The sequence below is a fragment of the Pangasianodon hypophthalmus genome, chromosome 26, assembly GCF_027358585.1.
Source record: "Pangasianodon hypophthalmus isolate fPanHyp1 chromosome 26, fPanHyp1.pri, whole genome shotgun sequence".
NCBI lineage: Eukaryota > Metazoa > Chordata > Actinopteri > Siluriformes > Pangasiidae > Pangasianodon > Pangasianodon hypophthalmus.
In genome coordinates this window covers 12,204,574-12,225,019 of record NC_069735.1, presented here as the reverse complement: position 1 = coordinate 12,225,019, position 20,446 = coordinate 12,204,574, and the positions used below count along the sequence as shown (strand labels likewise).

General features: G+C 38.5%; 1 protein-coding gene across 2 annotated transcripts; it reads right to left on the bottom strand.

The window, feature by feature from the left end:
- Nucleotides 1-4,975: 4,975 nt before the first annotated feature.
- On the bottom strand, nucleotides 4,976-19,983 carry metap1d (methionyl aminopeptidase type 1D (mitochondrial)). 2 transcript variants are annotated; one of them, XM_026931996.3, is made up of 10 exons: nucleotides 19,894-19,983; nucleotides 15,656-15,819; nucleotides 14,750-14,899; nucleotides 14,303-14,451; nucleotides 12,874-12,916; nucleotides 12,561-12,724; nucleotides 8,076-8,173; nucleotides 6,829-6,876; nucleotides 6,621-6,699; nucleotides 4,976-5,361 (listed from the first exon to the last, which is right to left on the bottom strand). In XM_026931996.3, exons 1-10 carry the CDS (start codon nucleotides 19,940-19,942, stop codon nucleotides 5,283-5,285), a joined length of 1,023 nt encoding a protein of 340 aa, XP_026787797.1. In that variant the 5' UTR covers nucleotides 19,943-19,983; the 3' UTR covers nucleotides 4,976-5,282. The 2 variants fall into 2 exon arrangements, with proteins under 2 accessions (XP_026787797.1, XP_034156308.1); XM_034300417.2 differs by lacking the exon at nucleotides 4,976-5,361 and adding an exon at nucleotides 5,420-5,568.
- Nucleotides 19,984-20,446: the final 463 nt, after the last annotated feature.

Here is a 20,446-nt window from a genome sequence, read left to right as displayed (position 1 = left end):
CGAGCATTGGTGGGATGTGCTGGACAAACAAGTCTGAACCATGGAGGCCCCACCTCACAACTTACAGGACTTAAAGGATCCACTGCTAACTTCTTAATGCCAGACACCACGGCTTCACCTTCATAAAATATATCAAAGCAGCTCTGACCCGTCGAGGCATGGACTCCTCAAGACCTCTGAAGGTACATACATACATACACACACACACACACACACACACACAAATTATGGAACATTAATGAGCCCATAGTGCTGAGTGAATTCTAAGGTTTATAAGGTTTAGACCATTGATGTACTTTCAATGCTTCACCATGTGCACTTTCCCAGGTATAAAGGTACTAAAGGTACAAAAGATTTCTGAGAGAGAAAAAAAAAAAAAGTGGCCTAGAGAACCAAAAATGTTCTTCTATATCATTGCTCTAAATGATCTTTATTGTTAAGAGTGTAGGCTGTATGGGAAATCCCATATGGTACAAAGCACAAAACCACGTGTCACAAAACCACGGGTCCAGTTGCTTTTTGAATTACAGTGTAAAATCACCGAGGTTTACAGTATAGCCTACATGTGGGCGTTTTGGGGGGAGTTTACATTACAGCCTCCAGTCAAAGTAAATTGTGAATCTAATTCTATTTATAAGACACACACACATGTATGTATGTATGTATGTGTGTGTGTGTGTGTGTGTGTGTATAGTTAGTTAGATAGATAGTTAGTTAAAAATAGCTGCAGAATATATAATAATATTAAAATAAAATCTCACTTCATATTGACATAAATGAAGCATAACTTAAGTGATATTGTTTGGGGGTTTTCCATCCCCCCCTGCATGTGCTTTCATCCTACACATCCTAAATTTAACCCTGAATACCCCCACACGTTTTAACCCGTTCACAAGAGGTGGATTTTAAAGAAGAAGAAGAAGAAGAAGAAGAAGAAGAACCAGTTTTGAAACGTTTCCGTCTAAATTCCGCAGCCATAGGAATTTCCGCCAATGTACAGTTCGCCTATTTATGGCCTTATTACCGCACATTATAAGCATTTCACATATTCCTTCAGAGTTTCAGCTGGTAATGATTGAAATGCCGCCCTTTATTTGCAAACCACATCATTAGGAGTCTCGGCTAATCGCATCCGTTTGCTGAGCACTATACACATCCGTGGCTTATATCCTATACACGTCTGCATATCCCATAATACTATATAAGCTCAGGATTTTATGCGCAATTTGGTCGCTATAACAACAATAACGCAGCCACGTCATTAACACTATAGGCTTCTCGTACTATTCTCACACTATATTTTGACACATATTTTTAAAAAAAATGCACAAAAAAAACGTCTTTTTTCTTAGTGTGTTAATTTTCCCCCAGATTTTGGATCTATCTGTGGGGAAAAACTAATCTCTTTCGTTTCTTAGAAATAATTCCGTTATATTTTCAACATATATTTTACAAAATGTAAATTTTAGAGCCAAATGATTGAATATGCTCTAATAACAACGAAAAAAAGAGCCATTAGCAATTTAAATATAATGCTGTATATAAGGAAGAGAGGAAGACAAAGAAAACAAAAGTATCATATAATTTCAGCCATCTGTGGACCCCATATAGACTATAATATTCTACATATTTAAATATTTATAGCTAAAATGCCAAAGGCGCAGATAAGGTAAGCCTATATTAACTTGATAAAAGACTTGAATGTCTAGTATTTTGTTCACCGGGTTGTCTTCGGCTTCAGTCTCTGTGGGAGGTCATGATGATAACATGGTTGTTTTAAGCAGCTCTTTTCTCTAACAGACCCCCTGCGCGCTCAGGACCACCTGCAACCGCTTTAAAACGCTAACCGCGAACCGAGCCGCTTCTCCACCCACCCTGCCCCTGCCAAACTCCCAAACTCCATCTTATACTACATCTCTCTCTCTGTCTCTCTCTCTCTCTCTCTATTCCCCCCGCCGTGTCTCTCTCTCTCTCTCTCTCTCTCCCCTTCCTCCCATCCTATTCTTTTTGTTCCACTAAAAAGATTCGCTGAAATTGCTTGTAATTGCGACACGGAAAAAGCAAATGTGCACAAAGACTGCAAAATGACTGCAATTACATTTCGATGTAGAGTCGCGCTTAGAGGAGCCTCTATCGACCACAGCTTCACACACACACACACACACACACACACACACACACGGAGAAAAGATAAAGAAAGACAAAATGCAAGGGATATGGTAAGTCTTCCCTTGAAAAAAGAAAAAAAAAGGTAAATATTTAATATCCCAATATTATTATTATTTATTATTATTATTATTATTATTATTATTATTATTATTATTATTATTATTAACTAATAAAAAGAAAAAAGGTAAAGAACAATTAATTCCTCATTTGTCAACAACAATAATAATCTAAAGACTACATATATATATAATGTGTATGCTTTCGGTTTTTGAATAAGGCTGCTAATGGGTGGTTTCCGTCGGTTAATCGCTCGTGCGCGTTGTTGCGCCCTCAGTATGGAGCCGAGCTGAAAAGCAGACTAACCGGCGAACATCGGGTTTAGCTACTGTTCCAAATGGCATTCATTCAGGACGCACCCGATTTACAAAAGAAAGGGTTTAACAGCTACAGAATCCGCGCAGGGTCAGGTCAGGTCACGCGTTCACTTTGACCCTGGTTTTACACCTGGTTGTTTTGTTGTACGTCATTAATCTGATCATTAAATCCGGATTATCTACGCAACACTGCAGGATGCAAATGCATTCAAGATGTTTTTCTTTTTAAACGCCTTCGATTTTGATTCGATTCCTTTAACACGCATTTACATCTCAGCGTTGAAGAATTCTCGATTCTGATTGGTCAGAAGTGATTCATTTTCTATAACAGCAGCTTTGACAGTTACTACAGATTTATAGCTTATTAATGCACTGGCTCTAATACATCTAGATCAACATAATCTAAGGCTAATAAACAGATTAAAACAAATTGTTTAAATAAAACATCGCTGACATGCTGAGGTTTTCTATAAGCATGCTATAATAAGACGATTATTTAACATTATTGGAAGGAGTCTGGCTTGTTTCTCAGTAAGATTTCTGCAACAAGAAAGTCTTTTCATTAATTTAGTAACATGACAAGCTGAGGGTTTTTTGTTTTTGTATTAACTTCAACAGAGAGCGAAAACAGAGAGGCTGTTGAGGGAACAAATGTTTATATATGATCATTTATAACATAATTGATAACAGGAACTCACTTGTATCATGGACATTCCACAACATTATATATAACTATAAATGGATAAAAAGTACCCTATTTCATTTATTAATAAATTTCAAAAGTATAACCAGTGCCAAATTGCTATAAGAGGAATAAAACACTTTGCGACAAGCTGTTATTAGAAAAATAATCAATTTCTTGTAACAGTAACTCACCCCGTAGTCACTGATTAATTTTCTACAACAGCACACCCACAGGTGTTTTACCCCTTACTTACTAAATTAACTTTTTTTTTTCCATTTATGTATAAGCTGAACTTGTGATGTCACTAAGTAATTGGCACAAGTTTGAAACAATCAGGATTGAGAGTAGAGGATGACCTGGAACCCGCATGATGTCTTAGCTAATGTTACTGATCAACAAAATACAGTAATTTTGGCTGTTATGGTATATTTTGACAAGTGAAAATACTGAAAATATGACAGCACAAATCAAGATTTAGCTGCTGAAATCTCACAAAGGTCTACCTGTGACCTGGAGTAATATCTAGATGGAAATGATCCACATATCATTTAAATATAGCGTAGGTCTGAGATGCATTTTTTACGCTATACAAGTGTAAATGTATCTATCTCTCCAAGCCATATTTGTAACGCAAATAGCCATATTTGACAGAACAAAGGTTTAGAAATTTGGGGCAAGCATTTAGGGTTTTAAATTGCCATCTGTTTCTGTAGTACTTTGTCATTTTTTTTTTAAGTAAAACATGTTAATATTTGCTGTAAGATCTTACTACTAGGGCTGTAGGAATCACGTCCGGTCTTGAGATGTTTTCTGTATTGACAGGGACTTGGATTTTTTGGCATTTGCATTTGTCTCAATCTTGGGCATTGGTCTGGCTAAATATGGTCTTGGTATGAAACGAGAGTTTATAAAAGATCATGTTTGCACGGTCTTTATTTTGCGCATGGCATGCACAAAGTTTAACAAGAAGTAATTCCTTCTTCTGGAAAACAGATCTTGGCCAGTCCTTGTCTTGGACTTGACAATGACAGTCTTGACTAGCCCTAGTTACTACTATACAAAATTCTTGTATACTACTACTATACTATTCTTGGTATTAGACAGTCCAATACGATGTTCAATGTGTGGCATAAGAACATAGTGCATAGTTAATGATTTGAGACAGAGCCTCATTAGATAGATAAATCGTTAGACTTCTCTAGTAAGCCTATTTTTTGTGGTTCCATCAAGTTGTGAATGCACAGAGTTGCTTGGCATGAAGCCTCTATTTATATCATGCCCTTGTGTATACAATCTTGTGTCATGCATCATCCATCAAGAACAGATCTATCATGGTTTTGTTAGCCTCTTAGCTCCACCTGTCCAATCTCATCATAAGCCCTAAATATGATCAGTTACTAAACTTGATTATATAGGAAGCCCCTGATGCCAGGGAGCCCTCATATGCCATAAATAAAATCACCTCTCGGTGGATGTGCGCTCACATAATGACGTTACTCCACTGTAATCTCATGACGTGAGCAGATAGTGAGCGTGAGCCATGTTAATGAGACTTAACGAAGTTTTCTTGGTCATTCCGGCGCTGATCTCGAGACGGACTGACGTTTTAGGAGTGACGTAGGATATGCTTTCCTAATAGAGTGATGAAATAATGAAATATTTAGCTGAGCTTAATGGAAGCAAACTAAAAAGTGGCTTTAAGGCTTTCATTTTTTAAGAGAAAAGTAACAGTCAAAGACACAGCAAGTTATCAAAACAGCAAAAAAGCTGATTTCTTTCTTGGCTTTATACCGAACACATTTTAAATGGGATTAACATAAAATCCCCCTGAAATGTCAAAATGGTAACAAAAACAATATAAGGCACACCTTTACCTAACAAATATCGCAGCACAAACATTTTATTCTTTCTTTAACCAGGAATATCCTGTGAACAATAAAAATTGTCTTTTTGTCTTTGAACACTTGTTTAAACACTACAAAATATTTTTACTTCACTACACACCTCACATAAAATCTTCACTCAAACAACACGCAAAAGCTCCTTGACCACATTCAGTCCTCATCTGGCAATTTGGTCAAAATCTCCACACCATCAGAGGTGATGACGACTGTGTGCTCAAACTGGGCTGATCTGGAAATCACAAACATACACACACACACACACACACACACACACACTTACATGAGTGACTCATATTTAAACAGATTAAGTGATTCACATTTAAGGAAAAGCTAGAGATTAGGCCCTCTCTCTTCACACTACCTCTCCCTTCAATCCACCTTAAACATGGGACTCCAGCTGAAGCGCTGACCAAGCAGTGGTGCAGACTGTCCACACCTGCCAACGGAGCCATTAGCAATTAGCCTGAGGGTGCGCAGGACAGCCTATTCAGGCAAACGTATCTATGTCATTAAAATGACGTGGAAGAATTGGGCAAGACTGAATTATTTTAGCTCAGAATTACCATTGTGATGTTAATATGGCTGATTTTTCCCAGTGGCACTAGGGATGCACCGATCTCACGATTTCTGTTTCTGATACCAGTATCATAAATCTGATATCCGTCAAGATTCAGTAATCTAGTAAGGCTGAAAGCAGATTTCGTGTGAAAACTATTAGTTTTTTATTCGTAGTTACCCATTGTACATGCAAGTCTGAAAACCAGAAAAAGAAATAAAAAAAAACTACTTTTTAATCGATTTTCTTTTGGGATTTTTCCTCATTCTTCTCCCCAATTTGGTCACCTGCCAATTCTCACCCACCAGCTGTCTCTCCTCTATCATATGACAGCTACCACCCGGGGAGGGTGAAGGCTAACATGTGCTTCCTCCAAGGCATGTAAAATCAGCCAAGTGAAGAAATAATAAAATAAAAGAAATAAAAGAAAGTTCTGTGCAAAGCTGTTATATAACTTTCTTGCTCATTACACACAGTCACCTTCCATTTAAACATCTCTACAGAAAATAAAGACACTAGCCAGACTCAGGTAAAATCTTTTACATGCGACGTGAGAACTGCTTATAGCTGAAACGTCGGCCAGTGTCTTTGTGCCTTTTTGTTGAGGGCACGAACAAGATGTGCTACATTAGAAACTTTTATCTGTCCATGCTGGCAACACGTGTTGATGGCATAAACTGAGATTGCTTACTCCAATACGTTGTGAATGCAGCATACATCAACCCAACTGTACTTCAGACTCTCATACCACTCTGCTGGGTCTTGCTAGGCCTTTAGCTAACCAACAGAAAAGCTCCTCTTCTACCTTTCCAGTAATAATTCCCCACTTAGGCTCATTATCAGTAATGGGCGGTAAAATATGGGCTGTCACTAGAACCCTGCGATGGTATTGTATGAATGTGCACTTGAATGTGTGGAGGACAGAAGAGAACCTTTTGTCATCCATTGAGACGGCCGTCCACTTGTCTCTCAGGATCCTGAATTCAGAGGTTCCCTCCATCAGAATGGGCTCTGGAAAAAAATAAGAAAAAAAGTGAGAACACATGAAAGAGACTACTGGTAGAATAAGCTCACACACTCCTAAAACTACAAACAAAACAGTACACACACACCAACAGGAATGTCTGTACAAGCACAGACCTATTGTGAAGGCCATGCCCTCTTCCATCAGCAAGTCATTATCGTTGGCTGTAAAAACAAAAGAAAAAACAAGTGAAAGTTTAAAGTAATGACATGAAGATGACATTTCAAATATTAAGCACAAGTGACCTGAAGGTTAAAAGCTCAATTCCCAGGACTGCCAGAGAGTCACTGATGAGCTTCTGAAAAATCCTCAACAGCTTGAGTGTACAATTTGGACTGGATTCTTTCTCATTTGTAAGCCTCTTTGGATAAATTTAATTATAGATCATCATTACAGTCACCCACAGACAGTTCATTAGGCACATGCCCACCACAGGAACCTTTCAGGAGTCTGGAACTTTTGGTGCAACCGAGGTCTCAAGTGAGAAACAGGGCTGATTTTAGTTCCTAGGCCTAGTTTCAACAACCCAAGTAGGTACTTTTCAGTGGGACCAGAAACTGCAGGGGACCCAAATGACCAACCCTTCTTAACCACCATTAAAAAAAGAAAGAAAAAGAAAAAACAAACAATGGCCAACCCTTTCCCCTCTCCATTTAACGAGCAAATATTAAAGTTGCATCTGTCCTAGAAAATTTGAGGTCTAGTTCAGTTCCTTTATGGTTCTTGCTTCTGAGATGAAAAAATATGCATTTAGATTGTTTTAATATTAGAGGTGGTCTGACAAATTCGACTGTTTGGATTTTGGGGGGTCACTTTCTAATTCCCACCAGCCAACTCTCTCCTATCATATGACGAGTGAAGGCTTTCTCTGAGACATGTGAAGCCAGCCAACTGCATCTTTTCAAACTGCTACTCATGCTTTGTCACAGCACAGCGTAACACACTTGGAGGAAAGCACTATCTGCCCTCTTATGCATATTTGATTTCGCATATGATTGGCTTGTATCCCTGTGATTGACAGGAGAGGGGACTATACCATTCCTCCCACCCAGAGAGCATGGCCAATTCTGCTCCCTAGACTCCCAGCCACAGATTGCTGTGGCATCATCAGAACTCAAATGGGCGATCTCCTGATGACAGGGCAAACACTTTTCTGTTGCACCACCACTGCATTTTCACCACTGTTTCAACAAGAGTGTTTTTGTACACTGCTCTAGTTGCACACCAGTAAATTGAGATATCTGAGGAAGCAAGCAAACTGGTAGCTGTCACAACTAAAATGGTGTAAAAATTCAAAACATCAAGTTTTGAGTACATATCACCACAACAGTAGAGACCACAGAAGTAAAAATTGAGCCCTTACCATGATGCCAGATCTCGGGGTGACCATGGAAGTAAGATCCAATGCCATGGCCGATGAAATATGGACACACGGCGAAACCATTCGAATGGGCAATTTCACTGTAATTCACACACATACAGATGACGGCACTGTAGATCAGAGTGAGAAACCGACAAGGTGACAGCCAGCAATCAAGCAATAATGCAACAACAGGAGCTCATGCTGGGCGCATGGATGCAACTTTATTGATCTATCAGAGTCATGGGAATGACATCTGGTTGCTATGGTCACATGGGTCAGGCCGCATTTAACGAAAATTACTTTAAAGGTACCAATTTGCCCATGAAGGAGAAAGTAGGAGAAAATAAAAGCAGGCAGTAAAAAGGAAAACTTGAGAAATGAATTTAGAGTACAAGAAAAACTAAAGAATTTAGACAAAATAGAGAAAAAGAAAAAACAGACAGAGGTCTAAGTGCTCTTTCCTGAGGATATGTAATGGGCTCCTGTGTGCATGTAATGATAGTGTTAGTCTTTGCACACATTCTGAACATGGAACAAGAGAAAGGAAGAAGTCAGGGTTAGAGCAAAAAGGGAGAGAGACACAGACAGAGAAGACAAAAGCACAGCTTACTCAGAGAGGCACGTCTATACCTGCACAGAAATTTACCGAAAACACACACACACAAACTTATAAAGCTGCCCATATACTTAGCACACAGGAAAAGTCAAATAAACTACTGCTGTACATATTAACTTCAATATTAAATCCCCAAACAATTCATTTGGACAGCAGTTTTGCATTAGATAGATAGATAGATAGATAGATAGATAGATAGATAGAGGCATGGGAAAAAGAAAGTGCACTCTCCATTTCTAAGTTTGTAGATATCAGGGCCTAAGTAACATTTGTGTGGTCCTCACCAACTTCTATAAACAAATCAATATCCTCAGGTGACAACAAAAAAACACAAGAGATTTCAATATGTGGTTATTTTTCCCCAAAAAGTAAACCAATATTCAGAAACCAGGTGGGAAAAAATAAGTACACCCTTCCTATTTCCACAATCATTAAGCAAGTAATTAGCAGCCAGGTGTTACTAAAGAAATGCACAAGATTAGTTAATCATCAAGAAGTGTGACTACCCCTATAAAAGCAGAACTTTTGGCAGTTTGGTGTTCTGGAGCACTCAGCTGTGTGTGTGTGTGTCTATGTGTGTCTACATCATGCCAAGAAGAAAGGACATCAGCCAGATGAACCTCAGAGAAGCAACTGTTGCTGTTCTTCAATCTGGGAAGGGTTATAAGGCCATCTCCAAACAATTTGAAATTCACCATTGTACAGTAAGGATTGTTTACAAATGGAGAGCCTTCAACACAGTTGCCAATCTTCTATAGACAGATAGATAGATAGAGTACTTTATTGATCCCTGAGGGAAACTGTGTACTCTGCAACATTAACACAACTCAAGGTCACAGTAATTACCATCATTTTTGATTAACTTCAAAAGAGAGAAAAAAGGAGAGGCTAGTGAGGCTGCTATAATGCAAGTGATAACGAACTAACTTGTCTTACAGGTATGTCACAACAGTTAATGTAACTATAAACACATAAAACATACAATGTGTAGTTCTAAATAAGAATTGGCCTCTATTTAATTGGTTAGTGTCTTGTATTGTCTTGATAGACACATCTACATCATTTTCACTGAGGATCAGTGGTGTAGTCAAGGCCATTTGAGCAAATTCTTTGCTTTATGTATATTAAAGTAATAAACCAATCGAGGATGTGCCTTACAGTAATTTATCATGAGTAAGGGTGTTCTTAGACATGACTCAAAGCAGAGTGGGCCCATGATAAGAATCACTGTAACACACACGAGTACTTTTATAAAACGTCAACAAAAACAATACAATAAAATCTAGTGGTCAATAAATAATTAATAATATTCACTTTCAACAATTCCTCCACCACACAATGTTACAGTAAGCTTTGGTTGCTAAGCAATACAACAAGCAAAAATTAGACTATTCTACAGACAGAAGAGTTTTCATTGGTTGAAAACCTAGTGCATTAATAAAGAAATCAAATATCATGATGCGGTGATAGGTTTGATTCAAACAACTTCGAACACGGCTCAGATTTTAGAACTGAAACAATCTAGTTTATAAATGTACATATATAAATATATACATTAAAGTCAATACAAATACAAAGGCTACACAAATAGACCAAACATGAAGTCTACATAATTAGCTACATGGTTTGCTATACAAATTTGAGAAATCTGGCAACTCTAAAAATATAAAAGAATATTTTAAAAGAACCATTAACAGTACTGGAAAAGTACTGAACTGATAAGAAGTTCTGATAGTAACATTACCCAATTACCAAGTCTTGTGGGTAAAAAGTTCAGAAATAAAAGGCCTAATAAAAAGATAAGATAATACATATGTGGCTAATGAACCTAATATTTAATTTTTTAGATGATTATTTTTATGAAATAATTATTTAGTGGAGATCATAAGGGGGGTTGGTTGTATACTGTAAATTAAAAAGGGGTTGTGAGAACCCCTGCCATAATCAGTGTGACCGGGCCCGAAGCTGTTATAGTTGTGTCTTTTGTGCAATGCTATAGAAAGAGGTTTTTGTGTGTTGTCCCTTTCTGCGTGTCCTCCTTCTCCCTGTGGCTGTGAGTGTGTCTCGGCAGGGAGCTGGACTCTGCCTGGCAGACACTGCATTTCTTCAAGACAGCACGAGCTAGCCTGTAATTTACATCTCATACACACACTCGCGCACACGCACACACACACACACAAACACACACACACAAACACACACGCATGTACGCACAGCGAGACCAGCTAACCTGTAATTTACACCCCATTGCAGGGAGAGAACCCCGGTGCACTCTGGGTAATTGTTCGTTTCGTGCAAGCCCAGAAATACATTAACTCTATGTAGTGCTGCTTGGAAGACTGCGACGGGAAATGGAGGGTTCACAGCTGTAACTCTTCACATCCTCCCCTTTTTCCCCTCGTTCTCTCCCTCTCTGTCTTTCACTTTTATGTTGAGATGATGTTCCTGATGATGTTCTCATAGCCAGGTTTTAGAGGTGAGGTTCCTGAGTTTCAAGTGTGTGTGTGTGTGTGTGTGTGTGTGCGCGTGTGTGTAGGCTGAATCCTTACACTCAGACAAAGGCTAGTGAGCACTGGAGAGCCCTTGAGTTAATTATAGCTGATATAAGAGAGAGAGAGAGTTTTCTGCCATGTTAATCTGTGATTAAGGTGGATCTGTAAATAATGTATTTTCACCCACTTTCTCTCCATATCTCCCTTCTCTTTAATTTCTCCACTCATCTCTTCCTCTTTTTCCTTTAATTTTGACTTCCTATTTTGTCTCTTCTCTTCACCTCTCTTCTCTCCTTGTTGTCTTCTCATCCTTTCCTCATTTTCTCTTCTCCCTCCCTTCTGTGGCCCTCTGTCCTCCTCCCTCTCATTGCTTGTCCTCTCTTCTCTTTATTTATGTCTGTTCTCTTTTTGTCTTTCCTCTCACTCTCACTTCTTCCTCTCCTTTTCTCTTTAACTGTCTTTCTCCTGTCATTTTCTTTTCTTCCTTCTTTTTTTTTCTCCTGCTTCTTCTCTTTCACTTTACTCCTTTCCTCATGTTTTTTGATATTCTTTTGTCTCTCATCTCTCCTCTTCCCTCTCTCTCTCTTCTCTTTCATTCTCCCCTCCTCTGTTCCTCTCTTCTTTTAGTTCACCCTCCTTCTTCACTTTTTGTCTCATCTCATTCCTTTCTCTTCACTACTACACTGTGTCTTTTTTCTTCTCATCCTTTTTCCTTTTCTTTTCTCTCCTTCACCATTCTTTCTCTCTCTCTTCTCTCTCCCATTCTCTCCTTTCTCTATTCTGTCTCCCTCTCATTTCTTCTCTTTTACCTTTCACTCTCTGCTAAGTCTCTCTCTCCCTTCTTCCTCCCATCTTTCACTCACTCTCTTTCTTCTATCTCTCTCTTCTTTCTTTATTTCCTCATTTCTTATCTCCTTTTCCCTGTTCTATATTTCGCCTGGTTCCCATTTTCCAGTTTTTTCGTTAGTCGACTTCACTTCTTTCTCTTCCTTCCCATTTCTTTCTTTCCCTCCTTCTTTCTTATTCTCTCTCTCTAGCTCTCTCTCTGTTCAGTCAGCTTCACTGCCAGCACCACAGTGAGTTACAGTTTTTCTGAAACCTAGATTCAGCGTGAAATTGTCAAAAGAATGTCCATTTAAAGGGACAGAGACGGAGAGTGAAGAAAAACTAAATAAACAGAGGGCAGAGTGTGTGTGTGTGTGTCTTTGGCTAAGTCACACACTGTCCTTCATACATATTCAAACGCTTCTCTCTTTCTTGCCCACTTCTCTGAGTCACACACACAAACTAACATGCATAACTTCTCATATTCTACCTTCCTCACTCTCTCTCTCACACACACATACACAGACACACATACACACACACAGCATGTACCTGACTGTATTGCCGATGACACACAGCGGGCTTCCCGGTCCGCACGCAGCAATGGCCTTGTCTCTACACTGTCGCGCCACGTCCACTAACTTCCTACCTTGCTTGTCCACGGAACCAATCAGAAATGTCTCTGAGGTGTCGCCGTGGTAACCTTCCAGGTAAACCTACATGATACACCAACAACAAAAACTCAAGACAACTCATGAAACAACTATTACAGATTCCTTAGTAATAATAATAATAAAAAAAATTTATAGCTGTAGCAGTTAATAGTTGTATTGCATATTTTACAGTAGGATGTGTGTGTACTCACAGTAACATCTATGTTAATGATATCTCCATCTTGAAGTGGCCGACTGAAAAGAAATATGCATACGTAGTTATATTAAGATAAACGGGTAGTTAAAATGTGTTCTTGCATTTTTTGAGTTTTGAAAGAACAGCATTTAATGATTTAACAATAATCAATGCCTCTAGTAATGTTACATTTCTGATTAGATGACTTCTTTCCTAAAAAGTCTGCTATACTCACATAATTATATACACTACATTATAAACTGCACGTGAAGTGAACATTAACTACAAGTTGGTGTTTCAGTTCATGTTGGTTAGCTAGCTAACAATAACTATAATCAGTCAGCCATTAAACAGCAACTTCCACCTCACACTTCCCAAAATGAGGTAACAGCTGGGGGGAAAAGGTCATTTAATACTTGCTCATTTGTTAAAAAAACATGTAATGTGGACATTTGGTACAGGTTAGCTAATACATCTGGTTATCAAAAACATATTGTGGTAAATTTAGCTAATTAACTACTTCAGTTAAGAAGGCTTAAAGGAATTGCTAATTCGAAGCACTTTTCCATAGATTGTTTTCTGCTGTTGGCTTCCAAACATTTGAGATAACTTAGCTACCTGTAACATAGCTGTTGGAGCTATTAGTTAATATTAGCTAAGGGTAATCAACATGAACTGAAATACAAGCTTGTACTAGCAAAGTTAGCTAGCATGAAGAACTGTTGGTAGCTAACATTAATGTTTTGTGTAAGTCGTTATTAAAAAACAAATGACACTTTTATAGAAGCTTTACTGTTGTGCCAAAGTCATTTATTTGCACTCAAGCAGGAGCTTTGTCAGGGCAAGCAGGAGTTTCTTCTATCCACCAGTCTGTAAATATACTGCTAGAAATAAATAAACTATAACTAAAATAGCAGATGAAGTGACTCATGATGGTTTTTAGTTTATTTGTTTTAACCAAATGATCTAAACAAAAAAAGGCAAATAAATAGGTTCTAAATTCATCAAACACCAAATATCAAATGGTGATTGCTCATTTTCCTCAAAAGGAGGCTCCAGTTAGCTAAGTTAGCTAGCTAGAAATAATGCTCTGGTCAGTTTAGCTAGCTAGCTACATCAGTGAATATAAGTTCAAGGCAGATTGTTACTGTTGTAACTCACTCAAACACACTTCCTCAGATTTTTTCCACAAACATCTGAGGTAACATCCTGTGACATGGAAGTCGCTAACACTAAAACTGAAAGCACCTACATAAATCAAACTCTTACAGGAGTGTTCTCCATTATCGTGTCTTTCCGAGTTCACTGGCACAACGTTGCTTGGCAAGACTGTTCTTCCCAGGAATGTTCTTCACATTCTTTATAAACATGAAAAACAGCTGGACATCCATTTACAAATTAGGTACTAACAGACTAACGTAATGGCACTGCTGTGGTAACGTTACCTGTCTGGAATGCCATGACACACCACGTTGTTTACAGATGTACACACAGACTTGGGAAATCCACCGTAGTACAGTGGAGACGGATAGGCATTGTGTCTGATCGTCTCCTGGTGCACGATGAAGTCAATTTCATCAGTTGTCATACCAACCTGCGATCAAAATATGAAGAATTAAAGGATGAACTCAGGTATGTTTCCATCCCAACATGTTAATTTTGATACACACCACTAATCTGATCATGATATATCTGGCAGATATTCACCTGTATCTGAAAGCAGTAAACACTTAATCAAATTAAATATTTATCGCTAGTGTACTTATCCCTAGTGTAACATATAATGTCACCAACATTCAAGCTGTTCTTAAAATGATTTAAGTTGATATATTGACCAGAGGTTCATCCCTCAGTCAGATCAACTGAATGTTCTAGAAACTGAGGATAAGAACCTTGAGGCTGCTTCCAGCGAGGAGGAGGATGTGTCTAGCGAGCTGACACGCTCTCCTCAAACCCTCAATCTGCTCCTCATCCTTAATCTCAATATAGTCAGGCCACTCGGGGACAGAGTTGGAGGAGACATAGCCTGGCTTCTGGATGTGCTGAAACACACAGAGAGAGAGAGAGAGAGAGAGAGAGAGAGAGAGAGAGAGAGAGAGAGAGAGAGAGGTGGCAGAGACAAAGAGTGAGAAAAATAGAGACAGACCAAGAGAAAGACAAACAGCAAGAAAGAAAGAAAGAAAGAAAGAAAGAAAGAAAACCAAATGAAAGTTTAAGTTACTCTTTACGTTCTACTTATTTAGTTGCATTATAACTGACTGAATTTGTTCAGGTCTGGGATTTAGACGAATCTCTGCTTCCTGCCAGGTAAAGTGTATATGATGATTCTCTGTGCATATAAGGATTCTCTGTGCATATGAGGATTCTTCTCTGCATATGAGGATTTGAAGTCCTGTATCTGTCAGCTGATATACAGTGCGTCCTGTTTGGGGGACATTAATGAGGGAGAGTGTAGCACGCTCCACAGATACACATCTGGGATAGACGCTCATCTCACATTGTTATGAGATGATTATAAAGGGAGGGTGGCACCGAGTCCTCATACTGTCAATTGGGTTAACTTCCTTTTCCTTAAAGCTCATTAATATTCCAAACTCATGAGTCAACCTGGGCATGTACAGTACAAGACAACAACGAGATATAATGGCCAGGACCGTCATTTTGTTTTCTCAAGGTAGATAAAGGAAAAATGCAGTTAATATGATACAAACCATTTCGAATCTATATTTTACCACATTCTAAAATTTGAACAGTTGGATAATGTTTAAAAAAAATCCGTTTGCGTTATACAGTTATACCTTGGGTACTGGGTAAGGTGGCCGCACCACGGCGGGCCGCACCACGCTGCGTGAACTCGTCCATTTTCTCCAGAAGAAGTGGCGGCGTTGTTGAAACTGGGCACTGCATGGGCATCGCTGGCATCCTGGCAACCGCACTGCTCTCTGTGAGAGGCCTGAGGAGGCTGAAAACAAAACCAACATGACCAGAGAACAACCATAATACAACTATTACACAAACCAGAAACCCAATAACCCCAACACAACCAAACAACAACCATGACTACGGGTAAAACAGTATACACCATACAACACTACGCAACTGAATATCACACTGCATCCAAAAGCATATAACAGTGCACAAGAACATGTGCTACAATATCTTTTTCAAAATGTTCTTGTTAAAGGAAAACACTATCATTTTTAAATTTAATCTCTATCCACTGTAGTATATGTTTGATTACCACAGGCAAGAATTTTAACACATTTCTCTGCAATGAGAAAAGAACAAAAACCATAGTAACATGAAACTCACTTATAACACAAATCTAAGGGCAGCTATTGAATTCTGTCAATGATTATTGTATATGTACTGAAGGTGTTTCAGTATCCATTTGAGATCAGACACATACAATTAAAAAGCATTGATAATACACAGTATACTGTCAGCTCCAATATTATTGGCATCCTCGGTAAAGATGTGTTATAAAAGCAAATTAATAAAAAAAAAAAATTTTTTTTTCAAAACCACATTACAAATTCTAACCTACAGAAAGGCTGGACTCATATACAAAAAAAAGTTTAATGGGAAAAAAAAGTATGTTTCACATAAGATTCAACAACAACTTCTATTTATGAGTGAGTTTTGACTTTGTTCTTTCCCGCTACAGATAAACATGTTGGAATTCCTGTTTGTGATAATCACACACACACTACAGATGCAAATATTTTAAAAGGTATTTAAAAACCCTGGAGGATTCCTTTAAAAGGATTTCCTCCAGTGTGTTTGCTCTTTATAAAGCAGCCTGTCCTGTTTTTAAAATGTTTTAGCATATTTCAAGAGATACGCCACTACCGAAAATGTCTGTGACTATTATCTATAATAACTTCAATGAATATTATTATAATCATAATCCAACTAAAGACATAACTCATTCATAACTATATAAGACTTAAAAAATTCTTAAGCCATATTGAATTGTGTGAAAATAATTAAAGGATATTAACAAAACTGTAAGAACATTTTCGGAGCACATATTTTTATTCTGTTTGCTTTAAGTCACTGAGTGTTGGTCCTGGCTTTTAGTGCTCTACATACTTTATTTTGAAAGGCTCACGCTCCATCTCTCTCTCTCTCAAGCCTTTCTCCAGTGTTTAGAATATTCGGTGCTACGTCAGCCATTTTCTTGTTCTGAAATCTCGGACTTTACTACAAGCATAATTCATCCAAGAGGACGGCCAAAATACAGAGCCGCCACACCGGAGCCACGCTGCACACGCTACTGTAAAACCACCCAGTGATGCAGAGGAAGAGAACCACAAAGTCAGAACAGAGCAGAACTGAGTGACCACAGACCCAGAATAGAGCAATGAAAGAGAGAGAGGGAGGGAGAGCGAGAGGGAGGGGAGGAGGAAAAACCACAGACTGATGAACAGAGCAGCGGCAAAGGAAGTGTGGAGGAGGGGAGGGGGGAGAGAGGTAAATAAATAGATTGTAGATGACTATATACCTATATACATAGGTAAGTAGACAAACACACAGACAGACAGATAGATAGATAGATAGATAGATAGACATTAAACTTACACAGAGCAATCAGATAGAAGCAGATAGATAGACAGATAAAAAAAACAGAAATACAGATAGAAACTAGAAAAAGACAGACTGATAAACATATAGAGAGAGACTAGGCAGGGAGACCAAACAGGCAGATGATCGGAAGGATAGCAAATGAACGCACAGACTGTCAAGAAAGTAAGAACACTGAGATAGAGAGATGACTGAAATCAACAGAAAGAAAGAAAGAAAGAAAGAAAGAAAGAACAGATAGGTAGATAAGCAGACGAACAGACTGAGAGAAAACAGCAAAAAAAGGAAAAAGCAAAAAAGGAAAGCATGCAAGAATAAACAGAATCAGATCAACATAAAGAAAGAAAACAGACTGCTAGAACACCATACAGAAAGAAAGAAAGAAAGAAAGAAAGAAAGAAAGCTCACGGCTGAGCAGTGTTGTGGTGTGGGTGGTGTAATGAATAGGAGAGAGGGTATATGGCTGAGTGAGGATTTAGAGTAATTTAAACCTCCTCTGAAGTGTGTGTGCATCTGTGTGTGTGTTATAAACAGCATAAACAGAATCCTGTGGTTAAATGTAGAGCTTCACTGATGCAGTTTATCCGCTACAGTCATAAGAATAGAACACACAGCATTATTGGTCTCATATTCCTGATTAAACACATAACAGCCTCTATACAGCTGTAGAATTATATACAACTGACTGTACTGAATTCTGACTGAACTGACACCAGTGACACTCCTATGGTCTTCAGTAGTCTTCTCTGTTAGATTATGACTGAGCTGCTTACATGAATAAAAAATAGAAAAAAATAAGTTGGAGACTCTGTAGGTACAGTATGTATAGTGGATTATGACAAAATCAAACTGCATAGTTTTTAAAAACAAATCACACCGCCAATAACCAAGAATGTGCAAATATCAACCAAAGACCAGTTATCCTGTCAAATTCTCTGACTGAACCCTTTGATTGGGGTTGCACGAGATTGTTGATCGTTTGTTAATTATTTTTGCTTTATTATTAATAGGATGGTTACACCACACAATCACAGAGCTGTTCAGTTCTCAATTCTGATTGGTCAGAAGGTATTGAATAATTTTCTATAACAGCAGCCCTGACAATTCTCTATTATCATTTCTACAGTAATAACTGACACAGTTGACACTCCACATAAACAGATTTTAAAAACTTGCTGTGAATTTTTCTGTAAGGAAATGATTATGTAGTATTTATTGAAGAAGTAATCAATCAGAGGTAAAGCTGGAACTTTAGGTTTTTTAGGACATAGGACAGTTTTCAGGATGGATGGCTTTGAGGTTTCTCAGTAATATAGCAAGCTGCATTTTCATCATATTAACCTCATGACGGAGGAAAAAGTTCAGCAGACATTCTACAACATAAATGCAACTATAAATGGATAAAATGTACATGTTTGGGCTGCAGAGTGGTGCAACAGAAACATGTTTGCCCTATCACGAGTGCAAATCCAGATGATGCCACAGCCGTGATGAGTCCAAGAAAGCAAAATTGGCCATGCTCTCAGCGTGGGAGGGATGGCATACTCTCTCTTCCCTGCCAATCACAGTGACACTAGCCAATCACAGGCTTCATGTAGCCCATGATTGTGTTACACCACCCTGTGACACAGCATGAGCAGCTGTTCGAAAAAAAAATGTCTTTGGCTGGCTTCACATGTCTCAGAAGAAGCATGTGTTAGCCTCCACCCTCACGGATCAGTAGCTGTCATATGATAAGGGAGACCTAACACATGGGTGGGAATTAGCCAACACTAAATCAGGGAGAACATCAGGGGGAGCTAAAGCTCTTTAATAAACAAAAAAATTGTAATTGTTGTCAAACTGCTGTGGTATAACAGTAATATAATACTTAATGTATATGCTGTTGGAAAGTACTGAATTTCTGGGTGGTAATGGAATCACACCACCCCATCATGATTATTGTCCAATAACAGCATGCTCCATTGTGTTTTATTCCTTACAAAATCTAGAGCCAGTATGTTTAACCAAGTCCAATATCACTGCTGTACTGAGAATAATCCACCATGCAAATAATCAGATCAGTGATGGACCCTTTCCACTGAAATATAGACTGCAGTCAGTAAAGTACACCTGAGAGTCTGACCAAGGTAGGTGTACCTAATAAAGTGACCACTCGGTGTAAATTATTGTTCTCGATACCGTGCATACTTACCTGTTACTTGTTGTGCCAAAAAAATAAAAACAAAAAGGGGTGTGACATGCTAGTTTAGCACCACTGATGAACACTATAATAAACACTCAGCCACTCCTAACCAAAACATGAATGATTCATAGTTTATCACCAAGAAGGTCCGAGCAAAAATAAAACCCCGATGCATTTTGCTACACGGTACTTTCTCAGAAGAACATCTAGCATGAGAACAATCTGCATTTGTGGCTACGTGAAAATAAAGACGCACTTCTGTACCTGATTGAAATAACATACACCTCAGCGCTGTCACACAGGGCGCCGCCATGTTTTCTGTGCACTGCGGGTCACGTGATGCGCGCGCGCGTCTGCCATGTCCACGCTGCCATAGACTGTCATAGAGAGATCAAGTTATTATTCAGGTTTTACCTTAATTCTAACACTAGTATGTTATACCACTACTACTACTACTACTACTAATAATAATAATAATAATAATAATTTCCCTCACTGTAGATTCATTCCTTATAGAGAGTTAGGGGTCACCTGATCTACACAGGTTATGTCACTTCCAAGCCTACAGTGCAGCAATATGAGTGTATATGGAAATTTCAGACTAGCAAGAAATCAGAAAGCCTAGCAAGATTAAAAAAAAAAAAAAAAAAAAAAAACTACAATGTGCAGGACCAGGGTTGGGAACCTGTGCCTTGATGAACAAGTTGAACAGACCCTGTGTTAAAAGAATTAGCTACACCTCAATTCCAGTTCCTCAAGCAACAGGACAGCACTAGACACTGGAATTTTATAATAAACTGCAAATTTGACCCTGCCC